Source organism: Lissotriton vulgaris, chromosome 3_1 (assembly GCF_964263255.1).
Source record: "Lissotriton vulgaris chromosome 3_1, aLisVul1.2, whole genome shotgun sequence".
NCBI lineage: Eukaryota > Metazoa > Chordata > Amphibia > Caudata > Salamandridae > Lissotriton > Lissotriton vulgaris.
In genome coordinates, this window is record NC_141689.1 from 1,092,020,262 (window position 1) to 1,092,047,652 (window position 27,391).

At 41.8% G+C, this 27,391-nt stretch overlaps 1 protein-coding gene across 1 annotated transcript in view; it reads left to right on the forward strand.

Moving 5' to 3' along the window:
* The window catches only part of ADAMTS3 (ADAM metallopeptidase with thrombospondin type 1 motif 3), a 702,179-nt gene that overhangs the window by 647,240 nt on the left and 27,548 nt on the right, over nucleotides 1-27,391 (forward strand). The window contains exon 21 of the mRNA XM_086961556.1: nucleotides 5,539-5,656. Within this exon, the coding sequence (XP_086817682.1) occupies nucleotides 5,539-5,656 (118 nt within the window). The remainder of the gene's footprint in view (nucleotides 1-5,538; nucleotides 5,657-27,391) is intronic.

The following is a 27,391-nucleotide window of genomic DNA, read 5'->3' on the forward strand; positions in this document are numbered from 1 at the left end:
ATTCTATCAACGTCCACCCCCTCAACCAATAAGTCAACTTCTTACAGATTTCTACGCAATGTTGTACCTCCGAGTCCTAACTAATACAACTTTTATCCATATTTACACAAACATAATTCACCAGGATGGACTTCTCCAGTAGGATATCTATGAGCAAAACACATATTGCCGTGTACTACTTTCAAGAAGGAAGAATTAAAATGCTATATAAATGTAAGGTCACAGGTTCCGATAGAAGAGTGTGTTTTTTGGTAATAACGTTGGAACTATTTTTTTTACGAATCTTCACAAAACTGTCAATTTTTTTTATTCGTTTCAGCGCTTTCCTGCAAAGTTTCCAGGTGATCTGTCACAGCGGCACCAAGTAAAAGAGGTGGTCCCAAAACATATTTTTCCCATGTTAATTCCTATAGGAATTTAAGGAAGCAATACAGAAAAAACACATCTAAACAGAATTACACCGAATTCGGCAGAAAGTTTGATCTTTATTTGGTGTAAATCTATTCAGCTGTTTTTCTGAAATAAGTGTTTAAATTATAGTGCTATCTGGACGGTTGGTCCCACTGGAGTACTGTGATTCTCTGATGGTACAATCAATTTGAAGCATTCCAATTGGCTATGAGTGATTTATTTTATCATCACCCCATTCTGATTGGCTGGCCACAACATTGAGAAAAATGGTGAGGACACTATTACAAAGCACAGAAATAAAATAGTACAACCATATAAGGGGCAGTGTATGGGTACTCTGACCCTCTGCATTTCTGGGGGAAGCCAGAGGGAACCTCCCCTAGAGGGGCCAATTTTCTTTTTTTTAAAACCATGCCTCAGGTCATGCAGTACTCAGGCCCCAGCGTGGTCCTCCATGACTTAGCGTAGGAATCCACTGGGAGACTAGAACCCCAAGATGATGCAAGCTTCACTGAGTGAAGCTTGCCCTGCCTCCTGGTACTTCGCGGTGACGCTTGAACTGTGGTGCCATGGTAGTACCATTGTACTGAATAAAAATTATTTAAAAAATGTTTTTAAATGTGGGATTGGAGTTCATACCTGTTTTCTCCCTATGTCAATGTTTTCCTGCTTTTAGACTCCTCTTTCTTTACCCCTTTTGTGTTTTTCTCTCTCTTGCTCTGGATTGAAGTTTGTTGAGGAAATATAAGTGCTGGACCCCAATAAGGAAATCTGGTGGGTCCCTCTGCCTCACATTAAGCATTGGGACTTAAAATCTCTTTTTGTCTTTGCAGATAGACATTGGCGGCACAAGTGACACATTCCTGCGCAAAATATATTCCATAGAGGCATTTTCCTCTTTCTTTGTGTACTGCAGAACAGAATAAATAACGAGGAGAAAGAAAGATATTTCTCCTCGTTTCGCCTCACTAGGGAAGGTGTAGCATTTTCACGCACTCCCAGGTTTACTAGCTGTAGTAAATCTGAGAATGCTATAAAATCCATGGGTGGGTGTGTGGTAGTGCTCATGCTCCACCCATGGAAAGCCGCCAAGCTAAAATGTTATGCAACACAGTGCAAGAGCTACGTTTCTTTACTTTTCTTTAAAAAACCACATAAGGAGGGGCAAACGTTCCTTGAGTGGCTTTGTAAATATTACTGAAGAGTTTACAATGGTGATGCAAGGACAGCACAAAGGCTTGATAAATCTGAGCATAAGGCCCTGATGGTGGGCTTAAGGAGGATCAAATATTTATTGCATCAGATATATATTAAGACATTGCAAGATTTGGAATGTGTTGGGTGTGATAAACAACACCAATTACAAATTATCTCCTACAAATTGGGACACTTGTTGATATTTTCTGCACCATAATTCACATGTTCCATTAATTTCCCTTAGTAAATTTTGCTAAGCAGGTTGGTTACTGCACATCCTTTAGTTCCGATGTTTGCCATGACTGGAATTGCCCAATGCAAATTGGAATTAACTGGCCCATCCATAATCAGAGCCTCAGTTAACCAAAGGATTCTTTCTCATTTGCATATTGAGGATAGGGCGTTGCATGATTTTTCTCCATGGAGCCACACAATCTGCTATCTTTACAGTGGATTTCCAGCTTAAGTTGCACTGAAACCCAAGTGGGTTTTATTCCATAGGTGCACACATTTGCTTGCAATAGTGTGGGCGTTCATGGTATGTTTAATACCCTTGGTCTCAGAGCTTTGCAGCTAGAAAGCGCTATTGCCAAGAATCTAGATAGATGGGCACTACTGCACATGATAGTGGAGCCACCATTTCAAAACTGAACAGTAATCACAACTATTCAAACTCTTCACAATATATTGAAACAAGCATTGGCAAAACCACTATGTTTCACCTCTGCAAGATCTATTTGCCTTGTCCATGATTGTGTAGCTATGTTGTACAGGAGCATGACTGCTGTGCAGCATGGCTGAAAGTAAAGTAAATCCATAATTATTTTTTTTAAACGCTGCTAGTCACCCCTGCCCCAAAATTCCAGTGGCCCTGGTTATGACACAGCAGCAGCACATTACAACATGACTATAATAGTATAAGCGCCACAATACATGCATTTCTTCTATAATCTAACACTGTAGTACCAGAACTTCTCAGAAGAATTGCTGTACTTTTAATGACAATCTCACTAGCGTCTGATAACGTTTTAATCACACCATTTGACTACTTCTAGTTCCAAATAGAATATCACAAAATGTGCCTTGTAGGTGACTTTGTATGGGCAGTAAAGAGACAGTAATATGAGAGCAAGGGGAAATGGTAATGCATACCATGCTATGCTCATTTCTACATCTCTGCCTCAAGTTTGTGCTTTCCCTGCTGGAAAAGATGCCGTCCTTGTGTTCTTTTATAACACATTGTAGTATGCAGGCATGGCGGCCAGCAGGTGGCGTGATAAGCGCAGGGCAGGGACGAGAGAACTCACATAGGTTCCTATAATAATAATAATGATAATGATCCACATTTGTAAAGCGTGAACAATCACCCGTAAGGGTCTCTAGACGCTGGGGGCCATTGGGAAGATTAAGCAAACTATTGCCCAGAGTCACATGGTGCTGGGCTAACCTGCCGCCGGAGCCGGGGATCAAACCGTAATCCCCAGACTCCAGCGTCAGTCGCCCTGGCCGCGGCGCCACACCTCTCCCTCCATAAATGGATACATGTGTGAAATGTGTAGAGTCCTATAAACACTAAGACCCATGGGTGGTTTCCAGTGTGACTCGGCACCAGGGTGAAGGAAGCCACATGTGTATGGAGAGCAGCTGTGATCCCTGTAATAGTGGCGAGGATATTAATATTAATCGATTTTTATTGTATTAATCACATGGATTACAATAATAATGACATGAAAAATAGAATATACTTACTATCATAGGGCCCGATTCACAGAATGAACTTAAGACTCAATCCTAAACTTACTACTGTTTTGGTATTCATAGAATGCACTTACTACTTTTGGCATTCCCAGAATGAACTTACTACTTTGGTATTCACAGAATGCACTTACTACTTTCGGCATTCACAGAATGAACTTACTACTTTTGGTATTCACAGAAGTTAGGATTTTGTCTTAAGTTTGTCTTAAGACAAACTTAAGACAGACTTAAGACAGACTTAAGACAGACTTAAGTCAGGATTTTGTCTTAAGTCTGTCTTAAGTCTGTCTTAAGTCTGCCTTAAGTCTGTCTTAAGTTTGTCTTAAGTCTGTCTTAAGTCTGTCTTAAGTCTGTCTTAAGACAAACTTAAGACAAAATCCTAACTTCTGTGAATACCAAAAGTAGTAAGTGCAATATGTGAATACCAAAATAGTAGTAAGTTTAGGATTGAGTCGTAAATTCATTCTGTGAATCGGGCCCACAATTTATAGAAGTTAGAAAAATAACAAAAAATACTCTATGTGGGTCAGAAATATAAAACAAGAAATATGGTTAAGATTAGTTAGCAAGACGCTAACAATTTATCATCATAGTCTAAAAACGTCAGTAATTTCATAATAAAACAATTATCTTGAAGCTTGACATTGACAGCCATGGGGGTACATCCTATTTTTGCCTCCTCAAAAATCAGACGTAAATATAGTTTAGTTAAATACAAAAGATTTGGGCAAGTGCACAGTAAATGCAAGACGGTTTCTGTTTAATACCAACATGTAGACTTTGAACATTTGCTTTCAAGTTCCCTCAAATTCATAAATAGGAATATAAAACAGTCTCAATCTTAAATATTTCTGTTTGAGTTGAGGATAATAAGGTATAAGGCCATGCAGTCGGGAGTGATGAAGCCCAACTTGAATGGAGGAGTGAATGGGAGGGAGGGGGAAGGAGGATGTGGTGCTACAGAGATGCTGGCTTTGGAACTGAGGAACCAGGGGCCATATTATCAAGAAAGGGCGATACATTATCGCCGCTTTTATCGGCAGGAAACTGACGCTAAAGTGGCGATAATGAGCTTAATAATATGCCCTTGTGAATTCCCATAGAAGCCCAGGTTAACACCATAACCTGGGCTTCTATGGAAATTCACAAGGGCGTATTATCAAGCCCATTATCGCCGCTTTAGCGGCAGTTTCCTGCCGATAAAAGCGGCGATAATGTATCGCCCTTTCTTGATAATATGGCCCCAGGTTCAAGTCTCTGCGTTGGCTCAACATCCTGTGATTGTGGGCAAGTCACTCTCACTCCCCTGCCTAAATAATATGAATGTGAGTTTGTTTAGTGTAACTGGTGCTCATGTAAACACCCCAGCAACTTCTGGCTGGGTCTGCACTATTCAAAAATGCAAAAAAGAAATATAACCTCAATCACAACAGTCACACAGGCATGTGCTAATAAATTTAAATCAAGCTGTACCAGGAGCAGGAAGGGACGTGTGCTGTGTGCTGCCATATTATAAGGCACACAGAAGAGTGATAATGATGCCAACTAATGGTAACTAAATGGGTGGACGAAAAGCCAATTTGTAGGGTTTTTTTTTTTAGCTACAAGAGATTGTCGCCAAGCAACACCGCACGCACACTGCCTGCAGGCGAGACCTAAAAATGACTAATGTTTATATAAATGAGGAGTCTGGCTAACCATCAGTTTGAAACAGCTTCTTTGGCTTGGTTGAAAAGAATTAATCAAGTCAGAAACAATTTACCAAATTGGCTTTATTTCCTAGCACATCCGTATAAATCTTAAAATTGTGATTAAAGTTTTAAAATCCGCTTCTTCGCGATTTTGTAGCCCGTCTGCCCTGATATTTTTTGTGCCCACCATGTTCTTGTTGTATGGTGCATTGAAAGTGGATTTACAGCAATTCTTTTTTGCAACAGTAAACGACAGCTGTAGATGTATTCAAAGTTTTCAGTCACTGTATTTTTACCATTCTAGAAATAAGATTTAGAAATTGTCACTAAAAAAACCTGTTCATTTCAATTTTTTTGTTACTAATGATGAAAATTGCTGACCTGGCAGTCTTTGAAAAGAGCCTGAACAGTTGCCTTGTGCATGATGTAAACTTTTGCCGCAGCAATGTGAGCTCAAGCTAATGTCTTCATGTTTCCACAGTGCTCTGTAACTTGTGGTGAGGGGACGGAAGTCAGGCAGGTCCTGTGCAGGACGGGCGACCAGTGCGATGGAGAAAAACCTGAAGCTGTCAGGGTTTGTAAGCTTGTTCCCTGCAATGGTATGTAACTCAGAATGTTCACATTTTTAATGCGTGATGCAGAGGTAATGTAAAATGGTCAAAGAGCCCCTAACAAAAAGAAGTGATACACCAACCTTCGCGAGACAAGGCTCCATTAGAACTCAAGAAGTAACCGCCGCCCTGGAAAGACCGTGAAATACTTATAGGACCTCTTCATGTGTGATGTAGTTATAGGGCTGGCTTTAGGGAGGTGAAGCTGGTGCGGCCGCACTGGGTGCTGACCTGGCAAGGGGGGCACTGTGTTTAGCAATAATGTACCATTTTAAAACACATGCAGCAGAGTTCCTTGTGTGTCCAGCTTTTAGGCAGCAATACAAATATCAAGATAACTCTTGGGATTAATGTTACTGCTGGAGCACAGCTTTCCAAACTGTGTGGCGTGACACGTTACTGTGTTGTGACCCATACGTAGGTGTGTTGCGCGATGCGACGCAATGACGTCTGCCGGCCGGCCGCTATTAGGGGAATGCGACTCGAGCGATGTGCAAGGCGGAAGGCGGAGCAGCTGCGGAGCCTTGTGGTCAGGAGCTCGATCCCGGTATCCCGAGACTCAGTGGGTGTGGTGTTGCAGCGAGATCCAGATCCTACAGTGGGGGCATTGTCAGTCTCAGCGGCGGTGTGCAGGCCTATAAAGCGAGAGCTCAGTGGGAGAATTGACCCCCCTCCTCTCCGGGAGTGCTACGGCGCTGCTCACAGCCCTGAGCGCGCTGCCTTGCTGGGACACAGTGATATTGGAGCCGCCTCTACCCTACCATCCCAGGCACTCACTCAGTTGGTACACACAGAGTTCAGGACGGAGAATATTGAATGTGACTGAAGCTGCGTGATGCTGTGACGGGTGAGGAAGACGAGAACAAATGATACCCAGTAATACAGTGTATCAACTATAACGCGAAAGCAGCTGGTCGGACACACTTTTTCATGCTGCGGTTTCATCCTTGCTCGCTATTTCAGATGTATTACCCATGATGGACTGCAGGGAATAAAAGATTGCCTAAAAGAGCCTGCGCTTTAGATGACATCTGCATAAGTATGATTGGGGGGAGGGAGAAAAGGGGGTCCTCAAGGAGTAATTCTAAGAAAGCAATTACGTTGATAAATAATGGTATAAAACATCCTTTACACTTTACCACGCAGCTTTTGCAAAACTATTTGTTGTTGAGCAAACTAGAGCCAAAGGTATATGAGCGCTTTACATGAGCACCAGTTGTTTTACAGATGGACACTTGCATTTTTTTGTGTGTGGGGTTGTGTGTGTGTGTGTGTGGGGTTGTGTGTGTGGGGGGGTTGTGTGTGTGGGGGGTTGTGTGTGTGTGTGTGTGTGGGGTTGTGTGTGTGTGTGGGTGTGTGTGGGGTTGTGTGTGTGTAGGGGGGTTGTGTGTGCAGTTGTGTGTGTGGGGTTGTGTGTGTGTGGGGTTGTGTGTGTGGGGTTGTGTGTGTGTGTGTGGGGTTGTGGGTGTGTGTGGGGTTGTGTGTGTGTGGGGTGGGGGTGTGTGTGGAGTGGGGGTGTGTGTGGGGCCCGAACCCCCCTTAGTTGTTTCGGGCTCGCTCGCTGCGCTCACTCGCGTTACCGTGTCCCTGAATTTTTTTTCACAAAAAGGTGTGTCACTAACATGAAAAATTTGGAAAGCTGTGTGCTAGAGAGAGAGCTCTGAGTTTTGTCTAGTGGACGTTTTGGCTCACCATAAGGTAGCGCTGAGGGTTAATATGCCTGGTGCAAAGAACACATACTGTGCAGGTCACAGATCTGTATTTTATGTGGGTAGCTGAGTGGATCTCTGCTTTTGTCACAGACATCCTTTTGTTACAGCAGTTCATAAGATACAACCCACATATAAAACAGTGACTGTTACGAACTGTCTTCAAAGAGCTGCATGCAAACTGCATAAAATAGGTTAGGATGTTTCTCCAATTTTTTATTATCTATTCCTAATGTTGCTAAAAATGGTTTGTTTGGGTAGATATTCATTCTTATTAGTAAAGCCAACCTTAACCAGTCCTTTAAAATAAATTAAGTGTATGCAAGAGATGGGCTAAGAAGAGATGAGGGGCACTTTGCCCCAGCGGCAATGAGGGAGTCGGAGGAGGAGGTCATGAGAGGGCACCAAAAACGATTGTCTCACAAGGTACCACCAGCTCTTAAGCTGGTCCTCTGCAGTTATAACAGTAGCCTTTCTAGCCTCATCATGATTATAATTGTGGGAACACCACAACTTACTATTGAGACTTCGCCTGCTAAAAGTAGGCAAGGTCTTCGGGTGAAAATGGAGGAAAATATTTGGGAATAACCGTGGAAGCAGCGATTTACAAATCATATTCCAATTAATTTGTGATCAGGTCTAATCCCACCTCCAAGTGCATTTTAAGAATTTTGAGACCCTCAGGCAAGATGTAAAGTCAAAGTAAATGTATTTAAGTTAATAAAAACCATAATATATTACACACCATGACCAGTAAAATTTAAAAAATCGCAGAATAACTCGGTACTAAGAAAATACTTCTTTCTGACATTAAGAAGTATAATTTTAAACAAATTTGTATTTAAGATACAGGGGCTAAAAATTGTATGTTAATGCAAATATTGTCTTGAGCACACACTTTTCCTTATTTCTTCAATTTAAAAGTGTAGATTGGTGTACTAATGGCCCCACAAAAATTAGAAAAGAATTCCTATCGAAATGCAGTAGCAATTAAATGCAAACTGAAATGTTCAAGGTCACATTGGCTTAGTCTAGTTCTCCTCAGCAATTCACAGTATGGCAGATAAAGTCTACAGAGTTTTGAGCCTGGGTAAAGTGACGTAGAGCCCATCCATGTCCGCTTTGTTTCCAGGTTATAGTACTGACGTGTTCATTTAAAATCACCTCCAGTTCGCAGAATTGTCGCTTTGTTTAAAGTGAAGCTGTGCCCATCCTTTTCCTGCCTTTTTCCCAGGTTAAAGTGCAGACGTGTTTGCGCAAAGACACTTAAAGTGCATGACGGTTTTGGGTTGAATGCATTTTGCGGCCCCCTGTTTGGAATAACTTTGAATGTTTTTTTACCCATTTCCTGCTAATACAGGTGTCCATAATTTAAAGCTATACTGAATTATACCTTAAACTGACAGAAACAATGGCACACAAAAACGTAACATTTGTCTTGCCCAGGGAAACAAGTCCATAAGATGACACTGGTTAGAGAAAGACAGAGCAAGAGATACAAGCAGGTAGAGAGAGGGACAGAGGTGTAGATAGTGAGAAAAAACATAGTGGACAGAGATAAAATGTATAGATTGTACACGTCCATGTGGATCATTGGAAGGTGGGAGTCCTGGGCAATTGCACATGTTGCCCATTTCTTTAAACATCATTTCTACCTGCCCCAATTTACTGACTCCAGTTGTATCAGTGACTGTGGGTGGTAGGCCTTAGTCTTAGTCGTAATACACTTTATTTCCCAATTCATTGAATTGCATAAAAGTACCATGTAAAAAGATGGCATTAAAAAGAGAATACATTAAAATCAAACAAGCAGTCAATACAATTTTTGTTTTTAAATACAGTACTAGGCCCACAATATTAACTTTCACTTAAAAGGTTTGAATCTAGAAGTACATACCCATATATGATAAAAAGGCAAAATGTGGCGTAGGTGCGTTGATCTTAAAGTGCTATGAGTGAAGTGCAAAGAGCCTTACGAATTCTCAAGGCAGCCAGTAAGAAGGAGGCTAGTGCAAAGCAAACCAATGGGGTTGTCTAGAGAGTAGAATAAAAAGAGGGCTGCTGCTACTGTTCGTGTTGAGAATTTTCTTAAAAGCGGGACATTAAAAAACCTTCCTCTCTTTTAAGTATAATGTGCAAAAAAGGAGGAAATGTGAGGTTGATGGGGCTGTCTTGTTGTCTCAAGTATAAGGGGATAAGTTCTTAAGAACAAATTGGTTGTTTGGGTAACCAAGCATTAACGTAGCAAGGTTCAGTCTGAATCTAGTCAGAATTAATTGATGCTGGTTGTTCTGGCCGATCCAAGATGACGGAGTGAGGATCGGCACTAGCAGCTCGCCCGGAGCCCCTCGCCACTCTTCACAGAATTGCATGTGAGATGCGGTAATCATTCGGGGGAAAAAGAAGCAGAAGAGAAGCTGATACTACTTTGAGGAGAGAAAGTGTCAACAACCTCGGTGATGGCACCCTTGTACGGATGTTCTATTTCACCGCCACTGCTGAACTTTTTCGGCGGTCACTCTACGGTCTGTTTACTGGCTCAGGGCTCGGCTTGTCGGGTCTTACCCATCTAACCCGACAAGCATCAAGTTTCTGGAGGCGAAGAAAAATGTCTCCGAAAAATCCTCCGAGGGTTACAAGGAATAGCAAATCTCCAACAGGAAATACGGCAACCCTCCCTCCCCCGCCTGTGCATGCATCGCTAAACCCAACTAAACCCGCCAAACCTGCCAAACCCGCCAAACCCGCCAAACCCGCCAGACCCGCCTAACCTGACAACAGTAACAATGGCACTAGCGGCTCCCTTGATCTTACAGACCTCGGATACGCCGGAGAACATCTTACGGGAGAGCGCCCCTGCCCCTGCTGCCTCAGCTGCCCCAAATGCTGACAAAGAGGGAGAGAAGAAGGGGAAAGCAAAACCTGTCGTTCCTGCGGAATCCACGGAGACGACTGCTGTCTCTAGCATGAAGGGAGGACAACGACAGGAAAGCGGCGGCACTACAAAGCAGGTACTGAGCTTGCCTAATATTTCTTTAAGCGAGAATGGGAAAAAGACTGGTAAATTTGTAGCTAAAAATAAAGCAACGATAAAAGAATGTGCAAATGGGGGGGGCTTGATTAATACAGCCCAGGCAAAAGCAAAGGGGGAGTTAACCACTTCAACTGGGGTTCAAGATATTAATACGACATTGAGGCTTGTAACTGTGGAGGAGAGTTGTTACGAGGGGCCAGCGATCAAAGAGCCAACCACTTCAAAAGTGGTAGAAACTTCAAATAAACCAAGCTCTAACTTGAATACGGGTACTCAAAATACTTCTGGAGAGGATATCATTGATGTAACAGACCTAACAACTAATACACACTTAGGAACCACGGCTCCTATAGTTGAACTAATGGATGGTGGGCTAACGGCAGAATTGGCGACAGAGCTAATGGATCTTACTGAGCAATGCTCTTTTGAAGACTATGACGCAGAAACAGAAGATGAGACAGGAGAGACAGGAGAGAAAGAGGACAACTCTGGCATTGTAACAAAAATAAGAATAAAGAAAGGACGTAAACAAAAAAACAAATCCAGAACAAAGAAATGTGTCAAGACTGGTGCATCAATAAATAGATCCATCACCAATAACAGCCAAATTTCGATGAAGGCTCTACAGGACAAAAGCCCATTAAGAAGATGGATTGAAGCAAAAGGCCTAATAAAAAACATGACACAAAGACTATCAGGGGCAAGCCCTACAGAATTACTATATAATAAAATCGTACAGAGTATCATAAAAGACACCAATAATGTGGAAATTTGCTCCCCCATTACCCCGCCTAAATTACCCAATTCGTCATCTAGCATACTATTGGATAATCCCTCTGAGCGAATATTATCATTATCAATGCTGCATGAGCCACATGATTCTAATGTATACATACCAACAATAGAAGCTGAGACTTCTGAACTGCAAACACCTTTCTCTGCCACAACAACCACAATTACTACAACTACTGTCGCTCTTTCTTCGTCTCTCGTGAACTCCTCTTATGAACTTTTATCTCCTCACACCACTTTGGAGACAAACAGACATATAACCGTCTTTGAAGAGGAATCCAATCCAAGACGAGAACCAACTGATGCTTCTCCATTGGATATAATATTGCAACTACTAGGCAATCAACGGACCGAGGCTCAGGAACATTATCTACAGCTGAGGGAAGATAATAGCAAGGTACAATTATCCTTACAAGAACTGACTGCTAAGTTCGGAGGAGTCTCACAAGATATTGTGGAATTACAACAAAGGGTAGTTGAACTGGAAGAAAAAAGTGCCAAAACAACATCCTCAGCTGACAAACATGAAACACAGCTTGCGACTCTGCAACAAAAAGTTGAAGATTTGGAGAATCGCCAGAGACGCTCAAATTTAAGACTTTTTGGCATACCGGAGGGGGCAGAAGGATCTGACCAGAGAGCCTACTTAGTGGGACTGCTTCAGAAAGCTTTTCCTGATTTAGCAGATTGGGACTGGGATTCACAAATTCAGAGAGCACACCGTCTCCCTCTGGTACAGAGAAACAGAGGGGGCCAATTTCCACGCCCTTTCTTGGTCTTTTTTGGCAATTTCCTACTTCGCCAGGCTATTTGGCAGAGAGCCCGTCCCAACACCCCAGTAACAATTGGTGAGATTTCAATCTTTGTTCGCTCCGATCTTAGTAAAGAAACTATGGACAGGCGATGGCTGTTACGCAAACTGATAGACCCAAATAAATCCAGTGGAGGCCAGGCCTTTCTCCAAGAACCAGCCCGCTTAAAGGTAATAAAAGGGGGACCTACTTATTTCTTCACGGATGTCAAAGAAGCAGAAGCGTATTTAGCAGACACCAGCGCTGGTACAAGCAAGAATAATACTAAAACTAAGAACTAAGAACTAATGTAAACGAAGACATTGTCCAAATAGGAAAAAAATCTATACTCATTAGAAATCTACTCATATGAGTATACGCATAATCAAACATGATCCTAATTCTTATTCTAATTTATATGCATCATAATGCATTAGCATAACATTAAGCTTATTTTTTTTAGCATTTGGTTTATGGACTGTTTAAGTGAAGAGAGGGTGGGGGTCTCCGGTGCCGACCTGCCAGCCAGCTGCCCATCCAACGACAGCAGATGCAGAGGGATGGCTCTTCCCCGGCTGGGGAGAGAGCTAAGGGGGAGGGGGGTGGCGGGAGGGTGTTCTCCGCACTGTGGGGGGTTGATGTTGAGGGGGGGCAGATAAAAATAAATAAAATCACTCACAGGCTGAGGGGGAGAATTTAAATAATGATACTGGAATTTTTTTGCATATCGAATGTACCCAAAAAACACAATACATAAGGACAAATGGTCATTATGGACAACAATTTGATCAATTCAGGATAAGCTCTAGATGTAAAGCTTCAATCTTGTCCTTTTTTCTCTACTTTTTACTCTTTTTTTTCCTTCTCTCTTTTTTTTTAGATGTATGAAATAAAATGTTTAGCCTGGAATGTTGCAGGACTAAATAGCAAGAATAAACGAATATTGATAAAAGAAGAATTAAAAATGCATAATCCCCATGTCGCCCTTTTATCTGAAACACATATCGCAGGGAAGGATAAAAAACTTCTTAATCAATTAGGATATGATATCATTATCTGCACTACTTATGGGCAATCTACAAGAGGAGTTGCTATACTTAAGGATAAACGATTTCGGGCTGATATCATACAAACATCTTGTGACAAAGAAGGTAGATGGGCTATTGCTCAGATATATTTTGAGAATGTTAAATATGTCTTATGCGTGGTCTATGGATGTAATACAGACGATCCTACTATTTTTGATCAATTGAATATTAAACTCTTAGATTGGGCTGGAGAATTTATTATCATGGGGGATTTTAATTGCATTATGGATTATAGAATAGATACAACCAGACTTGGGTGCCACCAAAGAATGCATAAGACTAGGGCTTCTATACTAGACCTATGTCGCCTACATAATATAAAAGATGCCTGGCGAAATCTATATGCAAGCAAACCAGGGTATGCCTATTACTCCGCACCCCATAAACTATGCTCAAGGCTAGACATGGCATTTATAAGCGACAACCTATTGAATACAAGCTCCATGATTCTATGCCCACGTATATCTTCTGATCATAATGCTATAATTTTGATCTTCAAGACAACAAATATTAGAACTACGCCTAGACCATTTTCTTTTCCCAGACACTTAATCTCAGACATGGATTATATTACACAACTAAAATCACACCTCATAGAATTTATAAATATAAACATTAATTCAGCCCAACCCGCCATAGTATGGGATGCTTGTAAGGCTAGTATTAGAGGCTTTACTCAAACCTATGTAATTAGACAAAATATAGAATAAAAAAAAAATAAAGATATCCTGACGTCCAAAATAGCTACCCAAGAGGAACTATTGTCATCCGCTCTTCAGACTAACTCGCCAATGAGTATAGAAATAGGACTTAAACTTACTTTACTTAAAAATGACACAAAGTCCAAATTTATAAAAAAAAAGCTTAAACAGTCAAATTAACTCAATATGAAGGGGGGGATAAAATCGGGAAAATCTTGGCCTTTAAAACCGCGGAGGATAGAGCCAATGCGACGATCACAAGTATACGGGGGGAGGGAACAAAATTTATACTAAACCACAAGATATCTTAGAACAATTTGCAGACTTCTACAGAAATCTATACACCCCAGAGATGACCCCTAGTCTAGACGACATACAGAAATATATAGAAGACTATAGCGCTGCGAGGCCCCAGGGCGGTTATGCGCTATACAAATGCAATTTTTCATTTCATTTCATTTCATTTCACTATACTATAGATACCCAAAACATTCTAGAGATAGACTCCCTATCTGATGAGATAACGATGGCAGAACTACACCAAGCTATAACTTTATTGCCCTCAGGAAAGGCAGCAGGGGAAGATACTATACCATTAGAAATATATAAGATATGTTTAAAAGAACTTGAACAACCCTTGCTGAAAGTTATTCAATCTGTATGCCTCGACGGAAAAACACCTCAATCTTGGAATAGGGCCAAAATAATATTTTTTTTGAAGAAGGATAAACCGAAAGAAGAGAGAGGGTCTTATCGCCCTATCTCTTTGATAAATACAGATGCGAAAATATTTGCTAAAATTTTAGCATTAAGATTGGCTCCTATTATGCCCATGATTACCCACCCACAACAACACGGCTTTATCACCGGGAGGGATACTACCATACATGTCAATACGGCTATAACAGCATTCGCACGTAGCAGAGACAGAAGCCACCCCACTCGGTATGATTTTACTAGACGCCGAAAAAGCTTTCGACCGAGTGGGGTGGGACTTTCTCTGGCGCGTAATGTCCAAACTAGGGTTTGGGGGTCAATTTCTGAGAAGTATTCAAGCACTGTATGACAAACCAACTGCTTTCACCAGCTATGGGGGGCTGGCATCTTCAGATTTTTTGATTCAACGAGGAACTTGTCAGGGCTGCCCTCTATCACCTCTTTTATTTGCACTTTCTTTGGAGCCTTTTTTATTTGCCCTTCAATCTGAAACTCAAATTAAACCTTTTAAATCAGGATTCCAAGAACTAAAAATAACAGCATATGCTGATGACATAGCGGTTTATACAGAAGATGTCGTTACGGCTCAAAAAGGAATAATATTAGAGGCAGAGAAATATGGTAAGGTAGCGGGTTATAAATTAAATTTACAAAAAACAAAAATAATAGTCAATTATACCCCACCAGCGATAGTGCCGGAGATATGCAAAATAGCCTCTTATCTTGGGGTCAGAATAACAGCTAAATTACAAGATATCAATAAAATAAATTATAACGAACTATTTAAGTCCACCAGCTCATTATTAAAAAAATGGCACAGACTACCTTTAAATATAATTGGCAGAATCAACTTAATAAAAATGAAGGTATTGCCCAAATATGTATATTTATTCCGATCTATACCATTAGCGTTAAGCAACCAGTTTTTTAAGAAACTTGATGGAGTATTTAGCAGCTTCATTTGGGGGTACAAAAAAGCAAGAAGATCATTACACCTTATGAAAAATGATACGCACGAAGGAGGGCTTAACTTTCCTGATTTTAAATTATATTTTTGGTCCGCTTTTGTTAATCGCTTACGCTCTTTACTCAACGAAGGGAGGGCTTTATTTTTTTATCATTTTATGTTGAAATCTGACTCAAATCTGTTTTTATTTAGAACTAATGACCCTAATTATTACAAAAGGGTTACATTTAAGACAGCTAGAGATATAACAAAGATATGGGGCAATATTCTTTCATTTTGTAAAACCAATTTTTTTCATTCAAAACTACCGCTATAGGGTAACCCTGGTCTTCCAAATATATTCAACGATAACATTACTCGCGGATGGTCCAGATTAGGCATCACTACTCTAGAGGATCTATATAACACACAAGGTTTTTTGGACTTTAATACTCTTAAATTACTATATAGTATACCCGAAAACATGAGATTCAAACACCTACAGATACATAATTATATGATCAATAAAAAGCAAATTTTGGAGGTTTCTGAATGCGATATTTGGATATGCTTACACTCATTAAAAAACAAATCTGCTATAAGTGAAGCGTATAGACTCCTTAACGTCTTTAAATCTAATGATTGCAGCAAGCTTGCTGATAAATGGAGTAGAATGCTGGGATCAAATATAACCTCCAAACAGATAAAAAGCTCCTTTACGAATATTAATAAACGAGTACGGTCATCTGGCCTAAGACTTCAACAATTTAGAACAACATGTATGTTATATTACACCCCGAAAGAATTTCTAAATGGTCCTCTAATAACATCTATAGCGATCGTACTAAATGCCCCAAATTTTCTACAGAAGCAGTTGATTTGGTACATATGCTGTTCTCATGTCCGAGTCTCAAGACTTTTTTGGTGTGACGTTGAAAAAGTTTTGAATATGAAACAGATCCAGATGCCTAGGCTTACGGCCACATCGGTCTTACTAGACATTTATCCAGTTCCATCTCCACATGCTGCTTTGATAACAATACTAATATCATGTGCCAAACTAATTCTGCCAAGAGCTTGGATCAGCTCAGAAATACCAAAGGTTTGGGATTGGTGGGTACTGGTAACTGAAATACACTCAATGGAACTAGCCTTAGCAAACATCAGGGTCCTAAGAGCAATGAAAAAGCATGAAAAAAATTTGGGAATTTTTATTGAACATTGATGTTATACTTTAGAAAGACTTTGATATCTGTCATTTGTTAAATATTGTAGCTTGCGAGACCGCTAAAGAGAAATTGCTCTTACTCCACTTTTTATGCCTTTATTCCTAACTCTTTCTTTTCTTTCTTCTCTTCTTTTTCTCTTTTTTCTGGATTGACTTGGCTTTGTATATATTTTGTATGATAATGCTTATATATGTATTGTGTTTAATATACTATTTTTCGTTTGTTGTCTTCGTCAGCCTGTTAACAAAAAAACAATAAAAAAAAAAGATGCTGGTTGTTCTCAACTATCCGTAGGTATAAATGAGAGTGATTTAGTATCTGCTGTATGGATTCATAGGACTTTACGGTTTGTTTCCCTTTATGAGTATTCCACCTATCCTGATTGACTTGGTGTAAAAGGATCCCTTTTAGTCTTGATTTAGGGAAATGTTTGCAAAGAGATGGGTATCATACAAGAAGCCAAGACCCAGAGAAGTAAGAGTTTCTCTAATATAAGATATCCAAGGGATTCTGTGGGCATAGTCCAAGGTTAAGACATCTTAAATAATTTTTTCATTCAAACCCACAGTTTCCCTTTTCCAAATGGATAACCAGAGAGCAAGTGTAGCTACTCTAATGGAATCCATAATAAAGGGCATACCAGCTTCTTTATGGGCTATGAAGTTATTGGTTGAGTGTGGGATTGTATTTTGATAAATTCATGTTCTTGTACTTGAAGTAGAGTTACATCAGTGATACCCCATAGGTGGCCATTGGGAGCCTTTTTGCTATATAGATTGTGAACATTTCCAGTATCGGCTTACTGCTTAGTTTTTCCGAGATTCTAAATAAAGCTGCGATACTTTGAATCATTAAATAATTTCTATTTTTGCAGCATCTCCTTCCATGTTTGTTTGTTGTCGAAGACAACCCCTAAATAATTAAAATGATGTACCTGATCTATTTTTTCCAATCTAAATTACATCTTATTTTCTTCTTTTTGTCACTTTCTATTGTCATAAAATAGGATTTGGCTTTATTAACTAGCAGGTCAAGGTTAAGCATAAAATCTGTATATTGAGAGATGAGATTTTATAATGCCATGGGTGTCCTCGCCAATAAGACGGCGTTGTATGGGTAGAGCAGGATAGGGAGGGATGATTACAAGACTAGCGGGGTGTCTTTCGCAGACTCAATCAAAACTTTATTAAATGTATTAGTGTGAAGAGCAAACAAGAAGAGGGCCAGGACACAACCTAGCCTGACACCCCTTGAGGTTCCGTGACGATCGTAAGTGGTGTTTTCGACTCGCACGAATATGGTCGAGTCTGGTATCTATGAACCGCAAATGACGAGTTTAGTGGGTGTACGCAGTTTCGCTGTGCTAACTTAACCCGTTCGTTTGTTTCGTGGGTTTATCTATCTGTACCCACGGGTTCCATCTTAGATACGGCATCCATTTTGTCTCTTGCCCTCAAGTAGCCAGCGAACGGACGCTGTCCGCTTCGCGACCCTGGGATTCCCAAGACACTTGCGGAAGACACATTTCCTTTGAAAGTGTCTTTATGATGAGGGGGATGATACTGTAAGGCAGATGGCCCCGCTCGAGGCTCATCTTGCCGTGCCGGTCTATTGTCTTAGCCGTGCATCTCATTAGGCACGTCCCTTTGATGCCTGTAGCTCGTGTTTCCCGATACCACCCCTTTTACACCCTTTCCGATCTCCCCACTGTTTCTGCCTTCCTCTGCACCTGTCCTTGTTCCTTCTTCGATCTGTTTACTGCCGATTGGAATGTACTAATGGTGGGAAGATGGGCTTTTACAGTTGGGAACCGCCAAATGTTACTGTACTTATGTTCCGGACCTTGAATACATCAAAGCGACCCCTCTCGGGGATTATGATGAGAACCAAGTTGTAAACCTTTGTGTACCATGTTAACCTATGAGAGAAACTTGTATAAAAAGGAGCGATCCACAGTAGCAAATTGAATCAGATCCGGCGAACTTGCATACTATGTACTTCACGTGACTTCTGTGTTCCCTGCAGTAAATAAACCTCGAATCTTTGACGCCGAAGGAAGTGTCCTGTGTCTCTGTCATTTGTACGCCGGAACAGGTTACCCACGAAGGTGTCAGGTGTTGTCCCCTGGCACCGCTGGGTCTTAAATAACCCAGTCCTTCACCCTTTCAATTTTTGACGTTTGGTGCATTCACTGTTTCTCTCATATCGTACCATAGCGGTGGCATACGCCTAAAGCTCCCTAATAAAATTAGTGATAGCATCATCTACTCCCATCTCCTTTAGAATTTCCTATAGCTATCTATGAACCACTCAATCGAAGGCCCTTGATAAATCTATAAATGCCAGATAAATGGGGGTGTCTTTTGCTCTTGTATATTTACTGATTATGAGAGTCAAATTAAGACACTGATCCAAAGTTCCCCAGCCCTGTCTAAACCCATACTGGACTTCCGACAAAACTGCCCTTTCCTCTGCCTATATATCGAGTTTGTTTAACACTAACCGACCCATTAATTTGGCAAAACTATCGAGCAAAGAAATGGGACGGTAATTGGCAGGGATGGAGGCGTCCCCTTTTTTGTGTATCGGGATGATTATTGATTGTTTCCAAGAGGTAGCAGGACCAGTCTTGGCTATGGCATTGAAAGCCACAGTTAGAAGAGGAGACCAAAATGGGATGTTGGCTAGAAAACCATCCATAGGGACCCTGTCAGGCCCCTGTGTTATGCCAGAAGGAGATTGGATCTGGACAAGTTTGATTTCTTCAAGGTCGAGTGAGAGGCATGTGGGAGAATCAATAATAACGGGATCACATGCTCCAATAGGTTCCTCTACCCCATGAAAGATATCCTGAAAATATTTTACTCATGAGTCTTCATCGATATGGGTGTCTAAAGATGGGGCATTATTATCATTCAGGAAGGGCGTATCAATAGCTTTCCAAAAGGCTGTGTTATCCCGAAGGAAAGATGCTTTCTTAAGGTTCTCTCAAGCCTCTAGTTTCAGCTGGCTTAGCCTATTTGCCCTGGCCAGCTTATAGGTTTCCTAAGCACATGGATCTGGTCTTCATTTTTGGGTAAAGTTTTGAGCGCCTTGTACAGATTTAGGGAAGCGTCCAGGTAATTCTTGTTGAACCACTGATGGGGTGTGGGATCTCACACAGAATGCAATCATATCAGCTGTGATCTTAGGTACCTTAATACCAGGATAAATGCCTCAAATATGCATCTCTGGTCTAAGGTTGGATAGAGACAGATTTTTATGCTCTCCGGATTAGCCAAAACAAATCTCATAAAAAGAGTGTCCACGTCAACCTTCTCCCATTTCAGAAGAATACCATTAGATCTACTTATGATTGGTTTGGGGAATTTGGGGCCATTTTGGGGCTTGAACGCCTGCCATAACAAAGCACTGGACAGAGTAGCATGGGAGCCAAATTCAGTAAAATTAGTTTGGGGTATTAAAAGCCTTGAGCTAAGGGACTCAGATGAAATAATGTAATCTAATGTGGAGAAATATTCACCTCTGTGAAAGGTTGAAAAGAAGGACCCCGTGTATGGGTCTATGGCATTGTGGATCACAAGTTGCCATTTCATTAATATGTGTTAAGGGCGTTCCTGTGCGTTTCAAGTTAAAGTCTCCTAACCAGATTACATATAGGGGCTTATAGTAGGACTCCACCAGCTCCTCTAACAATCTAAAGACTGGGGAACCACCACTGGATCTAACAAGTTGTTGTTATAATAATTTATCAATAGGAGATCCCAGGCATCGGGTCGGGTCGTTCAATAACCAGAATGTGAAAATTGAAGTTGTATTTATAAAAGTCAGAATTTTGAGTTCCACCACGTTGGAAACACCGTTAGCAGACCCCCCACCCCTTGCCTGCCCGCTAAAGACGGTAAGGCCAGAGTTTGAAAAGACCTATACCCATCAATATATATTGGGTTGGTCTCCCAGGTTTCTTGCATAAAAATGATTTGGTAATTAGCCAAATAGACAGCCATTCCCCATTGTTACGCTTGCAACTGTATTTAGTTATATTGCATGTTGCCAAGGAACAAGATAAGTTCTGTGCATCCCTACTGAGGGATAAGGAGGTCTGGTGGTCGGGGACTAATATGTGTGAAGCAGTGCAGCACTGGTGCAGCACTGGTGTTCCTTTCTCCCCTGTGAGAGCTGAGAGGCAGCCATTGGCTCTGCCCCTTCAGACTGTGTTCCGGAAGATAGCTGCCTGTCGCCCAGATATCAATCGCAGGAGTGCAAACCTGCTAGAGGGGCAAATCTGTTGTAGGTGGAGTAGTGTGGAGAATTAATCATAAAATGTCCATACCCTTGTGGGTGGCAATTTATGGTTGTATGGTGGACCACTCTCGAATGCCGGGTATGTGGCTTATAAAAAAAAAAAACCAAAGGTGCAGGGACAATCCTGGTAGTTGTATTTGGACTGCCTATAGGTTGTGAAAGTAATTCTCTTACTGATTGGGGTCTGTCAAAATGTAACCATGCAATCACCCTCAGAAGATTTTGAAGAGGGGCCCACCAAAGGGTTTCTCTGTGCCATTAGCAGATGGTTCTGTATTAGGAGTCCTGGCCTCGTATGAGTAGTTAGCCACTGGCACGCTTTTGCCATGAGTTGGGTGGTGGATTTGCTTTTGGAGGAAATAAGAACTGGAACATTTAATAAAACTAGTACATATGGGGTGGCTGCAGGCGGGAGATCTAGATTATGATATTCAGGATATCTCTGCATGGAATCAGTCAGGAGCTGTTTAACGTGTCTTTGGATGGTGTTTCCATAACCCTTTGAGGGGATTAGGGCTATCCAAGCTATTCACAAGTTTTATCAGGGTGGGCATTACAGATAGTAAGTCAGGAGTGCAGGGAGAGTCAGCTGACAATGACTGTATGCCTTCTCTTTTTGATGGCCCTACTTGTGGGACACGCCCTTAATTGTCCATGACAAGAGATCGTCCTGACTGGGGGCGGAGGGTGTTCCTGATATGTACAGTGTGTGGTATTTGGATATTGTGAGGAGGTGGCAGTGCTGGAGCTTTGCTTAAGCCTAAGAGCTCCTCAATTTTTTGTTTGATATTGTACAATTGTTATAGTATCAGGCTAATTTGGAAGGAGAGTTTTGTCTTTCTTCCTCTTGCCGTTCATAGCCAGAGAGGGAAGGGCCTTGGCTACAGTAAGGTTAGTGGGCGAGGGAGAAATGTCAATTGCAGGTGTGGTGACGTTGGATGGGGAGTTACAGTGTACAGCAGCGCCCTGGATGGTGTTCCGTGAAAAGCTCTGTACAGAGTTCTGAAGAGGCAGGTAAGCTGGTAGGGGGTCCTGTGATCCCAGCGTTTATATCATGGGCGCCGTACCCCAGGGAGAGCCTGCACTCCGTGAGGGTTATCGCCCTAGAAATAGCCTTAGTTGCTTTGGTCAGGAATGAGTCAATAGTAGAGATGGTTAGCCCGGAATTAGAAGTAGTGGCTGGCTTCTTCTTACCCATCTTGAAACAGGCTCCTAGCAGCGTGGATGACGATGGTTAGAGGGGTGGACCAACCCAGCCTCCTCCGGTCTTCGAAGAGCGTGGACGGGCCTACCCTTGGCCTGGGCTTTCCCGCACATGTCCCGCACCGCAGGACAGCCGGTCCCTTTTGTGCCCATCCTCAGGAGCAGAGGCTCACTGGATACTGAGTCCCCAGCAATGCGGGAAGAGACCTGACCACGACACAGGTTGAGACTTGAGTTACGGCAAGGATGGTGCTGCTGGCGTTGGCGGGTGGTAGGCATTCCGGGGCAATATGTGGCCCACTCACAACTGGCCCCACAATGTTGTGCCAAAGGCAGCGAATAATGACTTGGATGGGAGTAATGCTTTTGTGTGGAGAGTACTCATATGTGGTTATTTTGTGGGTGAGGTATTAGCCCCGTATTTAATTAAATATTACTGCAAGGCTAGTGATTTAGGTTTTAGGGTAGTGTAGTAGTGTTTGTGTAGTGTTGTGTTTTAGTGTGGTAAAACCATGAAAAAGTATACCTGCAGCAATATCACACTTCATAGCACACAATTTCGTATTGCTTGCTTCACCAATAACCTAAACTAAAACCCAATGATAACAATGGCAGGCAACCACACCAATGATAGTAGTGACAAATAAGTGCATAATGGCCTGGTTTTAGGATGCTGACCAGCAATTCTAAACAAAGTTTTTCAGTGCACAGTCACAGGTAAATAAAGGAAATGCCCAGGGCCTGACTGGCTACCAGGCGTTTTGGTGTGCTGCCGAGCTGGGGGCTGATTTCGTTGATGGGGACCTGCGTGCACTGAAAAAAATCATTTTGCTTTGTTTATTTCGAAACACACGCAGGTCCCCATCAACGAAATCAGCGCATACCGCAATGAAATTAGCCCCCAGCTCGGCAGCACACCAAAACGCCCGGTAGCCAGTCCATCCCTGGAAATGCCACTATTTAAGCATAAGAAAGGTACTATAATAGTTGTGGCAGCAGTGCATTTCGGCAGAGTGTCAGTGCATGAGTCAGACTGTTCTTGGTGAGTTTTCGCACACACTCTGCCGAAAAAATGGAATTGTGGTGCTTTTCGAAAGTCCAGTAATGACTTTTCAAAGTGCTTTTGACCTATCACCGGAGTCTGATTTAATCTTGAAGATGGCTGGTAAATAGCATGAGTGATAATGTTCCTCTGTTGACTGGGTGTGAGGATGGCAAGTGTGTACTGCCTGCATTTTGGTGGTAGCCGTGTGTGAGTGTTTCTTCCAGCTCCAGATGTTGTTAGATGACTTTTTACCTAGAGGGTATTTCACCATATGGGCGAAACAGGGTAGTACCATATTTGATTTAATACCACCCAATTTCCAAACAGACGGATACAATAGTCTTTGGTTGCAATTATCCCACTTTAAATGAGTCCCGAAAATACTGGGGCAGATTTACAAGCAAGCCCCTTGCAACATCTTTACAACACTGTTGCGTTACTTCTGTGATGCAGCGACGTTGTAAACAATGCGCCACAATGCGACAAATTTACAAAGTGACGCATCTAGTGAGATGTGTCACTTTGTAAAGCCCTGCGCTACATTATACCTGCGTCAGGTATTAAGTAAGCGGGGTGGGCGTACCATCATAAGGAAGCCCCATAAAAGTGACCCAGTGAAATCTAGAAGATTTCACGGAGTCACTTTTACATCCCTGCTTCGTCAAAACATTATGCCTGCTTGTAGCAGGCGTAAGGGGTGACACAGCATGTTAGGTATAGGCCGCCCCTGAGCATTGCTGGAGTTGCATTGCACTTGCGACACGACTCCAGCAATGCGCCGCCCTTACAACAAAAGAGGCGACATGTATCTGACTATCCTTACCCCACAGTCTGCCGCATTGTAAATGTGACGCATCCGTGGTGGTGCAAGGGTAGTTCTACGTGTCGCATCTTTACTGGCGCATCCCTGCTTATATGCAGAAATGCAGCAGTCCTTGTAAATCAGCCCCACTGTTTTCATGGACCCTGTTCTATGTTTACGATCTTGGCTGTGCGAAAGAAATAAATGACCTAGCAACAGAGGGAAACTGTGGTGGTGTTTTGCAAGGACTTGAGCAGACCCTTAACTTTTAGGAAGACCGTTATTCCCCCTTTTAAATACATATAAAATATTACAGAATGTATTTATTGTTGCTGTAAATAGTTATTGGGTACAGCTTAGATCGGCAGCTTTTAGATGCCCAAATCCTATATAAGCATATTGGAAAAGTAATTTCCAATATAAACATCTTGCACCAGTTTAGTGACGCAAACCCAGACCATTTTGGGGCAGATTTATAAGCTCCTTGCGACACTTTTGCGTCATTTTTAACATGGGAAAAGTGACGCAAAAGTGGTGCAAGGGGCTTGTAAATCTGCCCCATGGTTTCTTCCCGAGTAGAGGTTTGTGATTTGGCGAATGGATTTACGATGTAGTGAATGTTTGTTGTTATTAATCAAATAAAAAAAATTGTAAGGAATCTTGTGAACCAGCAAGTTATAATGAATCTTCTTATGTGTACAATTCAGCTGAACACCAGGTGGCGCCATAACACAGTTAGTGATTTACGAACAGCTACTGAAAGCTACAAAATATGTGAACGTCTGAACCAAATAATGGACTGTTTAGTGAGTAATTTTCAGACACGAGACACGTTCAGCAGTGCCTGCACGTTGCCAGCTTTCCATTCCCAGCAGCAACGTGCAGGCACCTCCAGCTGAGTCGAAGTTAAGGGGCCATCCGGCCTCCCTTTGTTTGTATATCCTGACTGGGGGCGGACTGGAACCTTACATTTAAATGTAAAATCCACAGAGGGAAACAAAGGCACACAGCTTGCCTTCTCTTCACAGGTTCAAGAGAGGCATGTTTTTGCCTTTGTTCAGTCCCTGTATATAAATGCAGACACTGTAAGACTGTCAGATGGGTTAAAACAAATAATTTAAATTGCACTATTTTATTTCTTTTCTAGCGCTACGTCGTGACATCATGAGGTAATTTGTATATTGTCTTACTTGGTCAGTCCCCTACTTCTTTTTATAGGACTTGTGCCCTGTATGTATAGCTTTACAAGGGACTGCAGCCTTGCTGCTCCACTACGGGAAACAGCCATCATAACGCGGTTTTTACCACACGTTGCTATTACATCACATACGTTAAAACACATGCGATGTTACAACGCGTGGTAAAAACCACCCATACCATTACATCGCATGGGCTTTTACAACGCAGTCGTTGTAAGGAAACTTAGGCTGTTTCCTCACAACGACGTGCACCAAGCAGGAAGTAGGAAGCAGGAACCGGGAGCAGAGACAACGGCGCTGGAGAGGAGAGAGGTAGGGGGTTTGAGCTTGGGGTGGGGGTTTCTTTTGCAGGGTTTAGGGTACTTTAAAAGTAGTGTTCTAACGTTTGTGTCGTTTTGTTTTTTATGTTTTAGTGTAGTGTTTGTTTAGTGTATTGTATTAGGGTTTAGGGTACTGTTGTATTGATTTAGGTTTTAGGGTAGTATAGTAGTTTGTGTAGTTTAGTGATTTAGGTTTTAGGGTAGTGTAGTAGTGTTTGTGTAGTGTAGTGTTTTAGGGTTCAGGGTAGTGCAGTGGTTTAGGGTAGTGTAGTAGAGTTTGTGTAGTGTAGTGTTTTAGGGTAGTGTAGTGTAGTGTTTAGGGTTTAGGGTAGTGTAGTAGTGTTTGTGTACTGTAGTGTTTTAGGGTTTAGGGTAGTGTAGTGTTTTAGGTTTTAGTGTAGTATAGTAGTATTTGTGTAGTGAAGTGTTTTAGCGTTTAGTGTAGTGTTGTAGTGTTTTAGGGTTTAGTGTAGTTTAGGGGTAGGAGTAGTGAGGATAGTGTTGTAGTGCAGTGGTTTTTAGGGTTTGGGGTAGTGTAGGGGTGGGAGTCGTGTGGGTTTAGTGATTTAGGTTTTAGGGTAGTGTAGTAGTGTTTGTGTAGTGTAGTGTTTTAGGGTTCAGGGTAGTGCAGTGGTTTAGGGTAGTGTAGTAGAGTTTGTGTAGTGTAGTGTTTTAGGGTAGTGTAGTGTAGTGTTTTAGGGTTTAGGGTAGTGTAGTAGTGTTTGTGTACTGTAGTGTTTTAGGGTTTAGGGTAGTGTAGTGTTTTAGGTTTTAGTGTAGTATAGTAGTGTTTGTGTAGTGAAGTGTTTTAGCGTTTAGTGTAGTGTTGTAGTGTTTTAGGGTTTAGTGTAGTTTAGGGGTGGGAGTAGTGTGGATAGTGTTGTAGTGCAGTGGTTTTTAGGGTTTGGGGTAGTGTAGGGGTGGGAGTCGTGTGGGTAGTGTTTAGTGTAGTAGTGTTTTAGGGTTTAGGGTAGTGTAGGGGTGGGAGTAGTGTGGGTAGTGTTGTAGTGTAGTAGTGTTTTAGGGCTAGGGGTAGTGTAGGGGTGGGAGTAGTGTGGGGAGTGTTGTAGTGTAGTAATGTTTTAGGGTTAGGGATAGTGTAGTGGTGGGAATAGTGTGTTGTGTAGGGGTAGGGTAGGGTGATAATAAGAAATACTGCTGCGGTTCCCAGGTATGTAATCTGACTGAGGGTATCTAGTGGCCAACAGTGCTAATGGAGCCCATGATCTCCATCTGATCAATAGGAGGTCTTTCGTTTGGTGCAATTGTAGGCTTTTCTCCAGGGGCAGCTGGTGACATTTGAAAGTGGTGGTGCGTAAAACAATAGTAATACTTGACTGGGGCGAGTGAGTGTAGCGAGCGAGCCAGAACAACCTACGGAGGGGTTCCGGGGTTTTCCCCCCGAGATTAAAAAAAAAAGAAAAAAGTGGGCAAAAGGTGCATTTTCAAGCAAACCAGAAGGTGTGAAGAACAGCTCAGTCAATACTACTGTTTATAGTTGTGGGAGTTTAAAAACCTTTTAAAAGTTTGACACATAATGAAAATGCTCTGGGAATATGGAACTAAAATGAAAAACAATTTACTGGTACCGCAGTAGCACAACTATTCTTAATCATACTGGATAGAACCACAAGCTAATATGTACAATACCATGATTGACAGGGTGATGAATTTACTTGGACACTAGCGCTTAGTATGTGCTCACACTACTAAAACATATTAGAACTGTTTTTTACCTTCCCCACATACACATGCATCAATACTAAATAGGAACAAACAGTCAACAATATTGGACCAATTCTGACTTCCCTCATTGTCATGGCACCTACTCAACATTGTGAA